This window comes from Sardina pilchardus, chromosome 2, assembly GCF_963854185.1.
Source record: "Sardina pilchardus chromosome 2, fSarPil1.1, whole genome shotgun sequence".
NCBI classification, from domain to species: Eukaryota; Metazoa; Chordata; class Actinopteri; order Clupeiformes; family Clupeidae; genus Sardina; species Sardina pilchardus.
This window is the reverse complement of record NC_084995.1, coordinates 29,990,473-30,000,165: the sequence shown is the minus strand read 5'-3', so window position 1 is coordinate 30,000,165 and position 9,693 is coordinate 29,990,473. Positions and strand designations below refer to the sequence as shown.

Genomic DNA, 9,693 nt, shown 5'->3' with positions numbered 1-9,693 from the left:
TTGGTTGCTATGGAAACGGTCATAAATGCTTAATTTTAATGGTTGCTATGTTGGTTGCTAGGTACATGGAGGTTTCATGTAGTTGACTGGAGGCATAGTTGATGATAACTGACAGTTGGAATGGTTGAACAGTTAAATAGTTGAGTAGTTTCAATGGTCAAATGATTTAATAGTGTATTATTGCAGTGAGGACTTTTATTTTGAAACAGTTGTGGACAGAGGAAACAGTTAACAGGATCTGTAGTCTTAATGAGATTGTATGCTTAAAGCCTGAGACAGAAGGTGCCTCTCATATAGCGTTTACGCGTCCTCTCTCGCTCCTCACTGATCTACATAAAGAATGATGGAGCGGCAACAATGGGATAGTCTAGCCCTTCTTCTATCTTTCTTTATGTAGATCATTGAGGATCGAGGAGCGAGGGAGGACATATAAACGCTGCTTGAGAGGGACCCACAGTAAATACTTTAAAAGTTGTATGTAGATAGTCTAATTAATGTTGATAGACAGAATGTTTAATGGATGTTGATAGGCAGATTGTTTAATAGATATTGATTGACAGTTTAATGGTGGATGAGTGAATGGTCTGAAGAAGATGAATGGATAGAAGGTTGGATGGAATGTGCCTTATATTCTTGTTAAGAGAGACACTGATACAGCTCTCTGAGAGTAGTTGACACAGGTGTAATCAATTTAACTGGCTAGTCTTAAGAGAACCAGAGTGTACTCTTAAAGCCTGAGACAGAGTAAATAATTAAAAAGTTGAATGTAGATAGTCTAATTAATGTTGATAGACAGAGAGTTTAATGGATGTTGATAGACAGATTGTTTAATAGATGTTGATAGACAGTTTAATGGGTGGATGAGTGAATGGTCTGAAGAAGATGAATGGATAGAATGTTGGATGGAATGTGCCTTATATTCTTGTAGAATGGAGAGACACAGCTCTCTACTGAGAGTAGTGGATACAGATACAGGTGTAATCAATTTAACTGGCTAGTCTTAAGAGAGCCAGCCTGAGACAGAGTAGATTGTTTAAAAGTTGAATGTAGAACGTCTAATTGATGTTGATAGGCAGACTGTTTAGAATGGGTGGATGAGTGAATGGTTTGAAGAAGATGAATGGATATAAAGTTGGATGGAATTAGGAGGACTTATTTTGATACTGTTGTGCACAGAGGACACAGGGGAACAGAATATGTAGTCTTCAGAGAGATTGCCTGAGAGAAACTGACAGTTGGTGCCCAGGTGGCTGACCAGCTGGAGTAAGATTCTAATTGCTGCCGTGATGTCATAATGAGCAATGTTAAGTCTATGGGGGAAATTGTAATAGTTTTTAACTAATAGTTTAAAAAGTATAAAAGTTACAAAGTTGAAAAGTCATAGCACACATGTCCTAAGTAAGACCTACGTAACGCAGTTTGAATGAAGTTTCTACGTTAAACGGTTCTAGCTGATTTGCGTGCGTTAGAAGAAGAATAATAAGAAGAAGAAGCCTAGGAAGAACAGTACAGTGCATTTTCATGCACTGTAATAATGTAATAATACAGATGACAACATGGCATTGATGACAACATTTCCGTTTTTGTTTAACATTAATATGTCACCTGCATCTTCCAACAGACAGTATACTGTATACGTACTGAATATACTGTAAGTATGACTCTCTCTTTCTACAGGGGAGCCAGTATTTTTCAAGAGAAGGTGTCAGTGACCAAACCTAATCAGTTGTGATAGCATGCACACATACACCACTGGATGTGGTGGAGACTACATTCACTGGTACCAGAAAAAAGATGGAGAAGGTTTCTAGAGAATGTTGTACATTGATGCAAGTAATGGCAGGACCTCCCTCACTGCTGGGACTCTGCCACAGTGATCACCACCAGAAACATCCCGTTCATAAAACACACACTCTTTATTATAAATCATCAAATGCAGGTTTTTCTTTTAAATACTGTTTTTTCATGTATATCCCAGACACAGTAGCCTATATCACACTCACGTCACATGTGCGAACACTGCGCAGGCACACACACGTAGACTGTCACAAATGCGGCCACACCTTCTTCCACTGAGGACTTATTTGAACCTCTATAATCATGTCCTCTTCACTGACACCAGCCTGTAGCACCAAACTCAACACAGACTCCACCCAAGACAGATGTCATCTGAGTAACAATGAACTTTAAAGTGTTTCTCATTTTTCTCTTCTGTATTGGTAAGCAGTCAATGTAAAGAAAAGTTCTAAAAGTGGCATTTATTACAGTATTTCAGCTACTCTGCATGTGTGTGTGTGTGTGTGTGTGTGTGTGTGTGTGTACACTGTGATGGTGTGTACTGTATATAACTCTTCTTTCTTTCTACAGGTGAGGCAGCCAGCATGTTTCAACAGAAGGTGTCAGTGACCAAACCTAAGGGCAAATCAGTTGTGATAACATGCACAAACACGACTGGATGTAGGGGAAACATCATTCACTGGTACCAGAAGAAAGATGGAGAAGGTTTCCAGAGAATGTTGTACATCGATGCAAGTAATGGTAGGACCACTAAAGACGCTGGTTTCAGTGAATATGAGTCAGAGAAACAAGGCTCAGACCAAATTCTACTGAAAATCCCTCAAGTGAAGACGTCTCACTCAGCCGTGTACTACTGTGCCTGCTGGGTGTGGGTCTCATCCTCCCACAGTCAGAATAACTGCCACCAGCCTGAACAAAAACTAGCAGCGGGCTGGACATAACCAGAGATTCATCTCATGCAATGCAAAAGGTCACATGTGTCATGCGCTGCATTATTACCCCTGCACCTGTCTCTACAAGAGCAAAGCTTTACTAACAGAGGATCTGTCTCCAAATAATATCTGTTAGTCCCAAGAAAATGGTCACTTCCTCTTGAGGGTTTTGTGGGATCATGCAAGTCAACTGGCAAGAGTCATGCAGGCTCATGGGACCTCACGGACATGCCCCCAGAGTGTAGTGCTGTGGCTGCCTGGCTGTGTTAGCGGCTGGCTATAAGAACTCGAGGTATGCAGTTCATGATTAATTGAAACTCTTAAATACAATAATGCACTTATTATAATTCTGGGATCAGTTCGAAAAACTACAAATATACAACTAGAATATTGCCAATGTCTGTCTATCAGTGAATACACTTGCACTGCCATACACGTCTTGATTTAGAGTACAGAGCAAAGCAAATGGAGATATTTACCTCCCAAATCCCTCAGAGGAAAGTCATTTAGGGACACTTTACTGTGCATGTTGCTCCTACCACAGGGGAATTACCGAGAATGTGCTGTTCAACCACTCTGATTGGCTGGCAGCAAAGTTGATATCAAACCACAACTCCTCCTCCTCTAGACATCACACCTGTAGAGCTAATATCATCAACGGCTTTCACATATCTGGTGTTTTTTGGTCTTTGCATTTTGAGCACTGAGGAGAATGATCAGTCCACGCTTTATATGTGCATGTTCTGTTCTCATCACAGGTGAGATGTGATTTAATGGAGTATAATGTGCATTATTTGGAAAATAGTTCTCTAGATGAAGCCTTTTTGGAAAATACAGCTGAGGTGTGAGGTCATGTCACTGTGACACAATTAAGAGCCATACAAATGAATCATATTTTAATTGAAACACACAGGTATTTCTACACACTGACCACAATTTCTTTTTTTTTTTTCAGTGGTGGGGGCTGTGGAACTCAATCAGGACATCAGTGTGTCTGCTGCTGTGGGGAAAGCGGTCTCAATTCCCTGCAATTATGGAACTGGGTGTGAAGACTATATCCACTGGTACCAGAAAAAGGAAGGAGAGAGCTTTAAGAGAATATTGTATGTAGATATAAGCTCTGGCGCCAAAACAAATGATCCTGGTTATGAAGCGTTCCAAACAGTGAAAAATGGAAACAAATTCACTCTAAAGATCCCACAGCTGAAGTCCTCTCATGCTGCAGTGTACTACTGTGCATGCTGGGATGATTCCTCCCACAGTCAGAATTACTGCTAGCAGCCTGCACAAAAACTAGTAGCAGGATGGCCTGACATAAACCCAGAGATTCACCTCAGGGAGCCAAACTCTTCCTTTCACATTTTATGACTAACTTCTGCGGAACAAAATATTTTCAAGTTTTGAGTCTGAATGATCCAGTTTATTTTATTTTCATGGAAAGTATCACTTTATACAGTAGCTTATTCTGGATAGACAAACAAAATCAACAATCAAACCATGACAGTCCCAAACTCCCAATGAACTAAAATAATTTGTGTTTATATCTCCCCACATTTCCTATTCTAGTTTTCCTACATGCTGCAATATTAACCTTACAGCTGCCTGTCTTAACACAGAACCTATCAATGAGTAACTATTTGCTGGGACATAAACTAGCAGCAGGAGGGGCTGTCATAAACCCTAAGATTCATCTCAGTGAATCTTCAGTTACTTTCAAACTGAATGTTTCCATGTTTTTGTGTCTGATCATAGTTATGTTTTCCCATTCCCATCTGCATATTACCCACTTAAGAATCCACTATTCACCTGCACCATAGATTAGCACAATCAACACTTTCTATATTCAGGAGCATCACTCTTCAGTACAACAAAGTAAAAGTAAACATGTGCATGCTCAAGAATGTGTATAAATGAAATCACTGCTCTACCCAGGCAAACCGCATGAAGCATTGAGGCCGAAATGTAAAAATGTATATGAGAACTTGAAATCATCTTGGAACCCCCCACCCAAAAAAATAAATAAATTAGGCAATCATAGCCTAATCTGTGAAAATGATCAGCCAATGTTCAACTCAGCATCTAGCCAACATCAAAACCCAAATCAATTTTAGCTAGACAAAAATCTGTAGTTTGAGTGAACACAAAAATGAGTTAAAGCACATTCAGCTCAATGTTACAGTAGTACACCTCAAATAAGATGTACTTTTCCCATACTGACATGATCCTCATGGTTTGAACAACTGTATCTATCTAAATATAAATGTCCAAATATTTGTGTAAATGGTAAGGAATATACATTGGCAGCTGTATTATTAAGAGTACAGAATGAAAAATGGAAACACATTTACCTCGAGAATTCCGCAGAAGAAAACTCGTAATTTGCCGAAAAATTATTGTACTATATTTGTGTTTAGATCTCCCAAAGTTTTTCTACATGTTGGTATATCAACCTGGCAGCTGCCTGTCTAAACAATGAAGCCGAGTAGAATATCCAAATAGAATATTGCAGACGTTGCTCCTACCACAGGTGGAATCACTGAGAATGTTCTGTTGGGCCGCTCTGATTGGCTGGCAGTACATTTGATAGGAAACCACGTCTCCTCCTCTATTACAACTAAAAGTGCTAGCATACATGTACTGCACATCTGGTGTGTTTAAGTGTAAGTGTTATCACAGGTGAGATTGTACTGTCAAATCATAAATCATAATGACGTACCCATAGCTTATGCTTTACTTGACGTGTTGTTCATGCATGAGGTCATGAATAAGACACTGAACTCAGGTCAGTTCCTGATGATTCATTAGATTATTAAAAGTAATGCATAAATCATGAATTAATTCATGCATGAATTCATGATAATTAATGTACCCTTACTGTGAAGTGTTACCAATATATTAGCACAAATATATGGACAGAGGGAAAACTGATGGAACTGGAAATATGAATTGTGTCCGAAAATTCAATTTGACAGTGTACAGACCAAATAATGTTCACAAAAAAATATTAAAGAATGTGACAATCAATCTATCCATCAATAAATTACTCAACTGATCAAGTAATCAATAAACAAATAGTCCCCTTATTCATCACTAACTAATTGCAAGCAGCTGGGCAGGATGTGGGAAGTTTTATAATCTGAGTAAGTGCTTCACATTATCCACGTCTGCACCTAAAAATATGTGATTTTGCTGGATACCCACATTGTTATTGAAAAACATTATTGTCAATGACTTGGTACCAATGAAACAATTGAAAAAAGTGCAAAAACACAATTTGTCAATATTTTTATCCTCTAATTGAATTGAATTGAAATTGAAATTGACCTCAAACTAAACCACTCCAATGCATCATATTACTGAAATAGCTTTACTGTGGGCATCATAATTTGAACATAAATGGTGGGCATTTGAACTATAAGCCACATTTCTGTCAAACATAAGTTGAGAAAATATAGCTGGCGTCAGTTATCAGAGGAAATACAGATTGGCATCAAGCTTTCCTCTTAAACAGTTTCTGTACACAACACATATTGTATAAATTTGCTTTAACATCTACAGTTCTGGAGTTACAGTACATCCAGTGGTGCCAATAACATGGCCATTATGACAATATGGGGCTGTACAAAACTGAGGAACCTGCAGATCCGGTCAGACATAAATGAAACATTTTTACTTCCATACATAGAGTCATGGAGTACCACTACTCACACAAGAATGACACTACAGTATATATTTTGCTTTTCAACATATTAGAGATATTTGGCTAAATCAACTCATTGATATCAACCTATGTTTCCATTAGATTAATTGGCAGAACGTTTGGGTTTGGGCTCAGACATTGTTTTAGCTTACAGTTTTTGCCCGTTGCTTGAACACTATAGACCCATGCTTAGACTAAAGTAACACAACTTTAAGTTTTGTTGCCATATCTCAAACACCTATACCTATACCTTAAACAAAAGTGCTGCTTTGCACTCTAGTTGCAATTCTGCAACACACTTACTCCTTTATGCAACACACTTGGTCCTGCATACTACTCTCTATGTCATACTAAGACACTTTGGTCAAAAATGAAATCTCAGAGTACCATTTGTTAAACACATGTATCCAAAATACAAAACACATCGGGTAATTGCAACCACTCAAATACACACCTGAACGCACTTACTTGCAAAACTGAACACCAATCAGCCATCTACAAAAAGCCCATTCGTTTAGCCATTGGAAATGGTGATGTGAATGGTATATTTCCCAGTGTTTGTTGTTGTTTCCTTGTGTGTAGAGTTTTGGCACAATGAGTGAAGTTTTTCTGAATGTATTCAAGCAAATATGTTTTATATAAAGTAGACTAGTGTATTCCTCCTGATTTGCAAGTGTATGCATATGATGCAAGTGTGTTTCATTTTGTCACCAGAGTTACATTTTGACAAAGGATTGTTTGGTTTTGATTGCAGAGTTTAGGTACTGATAGAAGAGTTTCAATTTGGCATACATGTGAAAGGTTTATTTCCTTGTGTTGAGTTATGTTCACTAGTGTGTAGAGTTTTGGTACAGTGAGCAAAGTTTTGCAAAATGTGTTCAAGCAAGGGGCAAAAACTGTAAATGACCATACACCTTTTCAGAGTACTAAATTGTACCCTTTGATTGAGGCCCGGTCCAGTTTAGTGCCATTGATTTTTTTCACTAGTATGCCAAACATACAATGAATTAAACAATGTGTATCTCATGCTGATACACCAGCACACACACCCACACACACACCCTTCCCCTTTAGGATTTGGTTGTACTTAGTCATGATCTATATCACAGCTCACAGTCACCTGTTTGTAGCTCCAAACGCAACAGTCACTCTACCCGAGACAGATGTCACCCTGAAAAACAATGTACTATAATGTGTATATTATTTTTCTGTTCTCTTTTGGTAAGCAGTCAATCTGAAAGTTGTTATAAAGGTTTAAACATGCAATGATGAATAGTGTACCTTTAAGTAAGACCTTTCCACAGGGTGTGCTTTTGTATTTTATGGATGTACTGTATGTTTATAACCCCTCTCTCTTTCTACAGGGGAGGCAGCCATCATGTTTGAACAGAAGATCTCAGTGACCAGAACTCTGGGCAAATCAGTTGTGATAACATGTAAATACACCACTGGATGTTGGAACAACTACCTTCACTGGTACCAGAAAAAAGATGGAGAAGTTTTCAAGAGAATGTTGTACATCAATGCAGGTGATGGCAGTATCACTAAAGACGCTGGTTTCAGTGAATTTGAGTCAGAGAAAAAAGGCTCAGACGTAATTCTACTGAAAATTCCTCAAGTGAAGACGTCTCACTCAGCCGTGTACTACTGTGCCTGCTTGGTGTGGGTCTCATCCTCCCACAGTCAGAATAACTGCCACCAGCCTGCACAAAAACTACAACAGGATGACCATGAACCCAGAGATTCATCTCTAAATGTTCACATTTTATTAACCAAATAACAGAATATGAACATGTTAACATGTTAAAAATCATTTTTAACAACTCTCTGCCATAGCCCTTTTCATCTTGCGTATACCCCCTAGAGGCAGCTTGCGTACCACAGTTTGGGAATCCCTGCTCTAGATGAAGCCTTTTCGGAAAATACAACTGATGTTAAAAAACAACTGTAGTAAAGTGAGGTCAGGTCAATATGTCACAATGACATCAATATGGCATGACACTTCAGTTCAGTTCTGGATTGCATAATTAATTTATTTTAAGACCAATACAAATACTTTCAACTATCTTTTAACTGAATCACACAGCGAATCTGTACAGTGATATGGAACACATTACCAGCTGCTTCATCATGGAGAGTACAGAGAAAAGAAAAATGGAGACACTTACCTCTTACACCCTTCATATGACCTTCATATGAAATATAATAAATTAGGGACACATTGTTCTGCTGGTTGTCTTTTTCAACCACTTTGATTGGCTGGCAGCAAAGTTGATATCAAACCACAACTCCTCCTCCTCTACACATCACACCTGTAGAGCTAATATCACCAACGGCTTTCACATATCTGGTGTTGTTTAGTCTTTGAAGTTGATGCACATTAAAATACATTCACATACGGTATCGGGTGGACTTACAGTACATCTCTACATTTGGAACACTTTATAACACCATGGGACTAACCTTTATATGTGCATGTTCTGTTCTCATCACAGGTGAGATTACATCGGATGGAAACTAGATAGTTAGTAAAACAATTATAGTACATTAACAGTTGATATTAGAGCCAGAACAGAATAAGGTGTGTGGTCGATATGGACATTTACGTGGCCTGAGATTTTGAACTTACAGAGTGTTTTAAGAGCAATACAGCTGAAATAATATTTTCATTGAAACACTCAGGCATTTCACTGACCATAATGTATTTCTTTTCAGTGGTGGGGGCTGTGGAACTCCATCAGGACATCAGTGTGTCTGCAGCTGTGGGGAAAGTGGTCTTAATTCACTGCAATTATGGAACTGGGTGTTGGAGCAACATCCACTGGTACCAGAAAAAGGAAGGAGAGACCTTTAAGAGAATCTTATATGTAGATATAAGCTCTGGTGCCAAAACAAATGACCCTGGTTATGAAGCGTTCCAAACAGAGAAAAAAGGAAATAAATTCACTCTAAAAATCCCACAGTTGAAGTCCTCTCATGCTGCAGTGTACTACTGTGCATGCTGGGAAGATTCCTCCTCCCACAGTCAGAATGATTGCTAGCAGCCTGCACAAAAACTATCACAGGATGGGCTGACAAATAAACCCAGAGAGTCACCTCAGACAATGCAAAACAGTTTATTTTACCTGGCAAAGGAAAATTACCCACGTTTCTGCAGCTTAGCAACGATCTGGTGCAACCAGGCGAGGACAGATAATGTGTTAGAGGGAGAGGAACACCGGTAAAACTCAGATGTCTTCTTTACTTTTTATTTACTTAGATGGG

At 38.7% G+C, this 9,693-nt stretch overlaps 2 gene segments (V, D, J or C); both read left to right on the top strand.

Moving 5' to 3' along the window:
* Positions 1-3,314: 3,314 nt before the first annotated feature.
* LOC134069795 (Ig kappa chain V region 3381-like) lies at positions 3,315-4,038 on the top strand. The segment is given in 2 exon segments: positions 3,315-3,487; positions 3,685-4,038. Coding segments are annotated over 2 exon segments (369 nt in total).
* A 3,310-nt stretch (positions 4,039-7,348) lies between these two features.
* On the top strand, positions 7,349-9,689 carry LOC134069788 (immunoglobulin lambda variable 3-9-like). The segment is given in 2 exon segments: positions 7,349-7,958; positions 9,145-9,689. Coding segments are annotated over 2 exon segments (477 nt in total).
* The last annotated feature ends 4 nt before the right edge of the window (positions 9,690-9,693 follow it).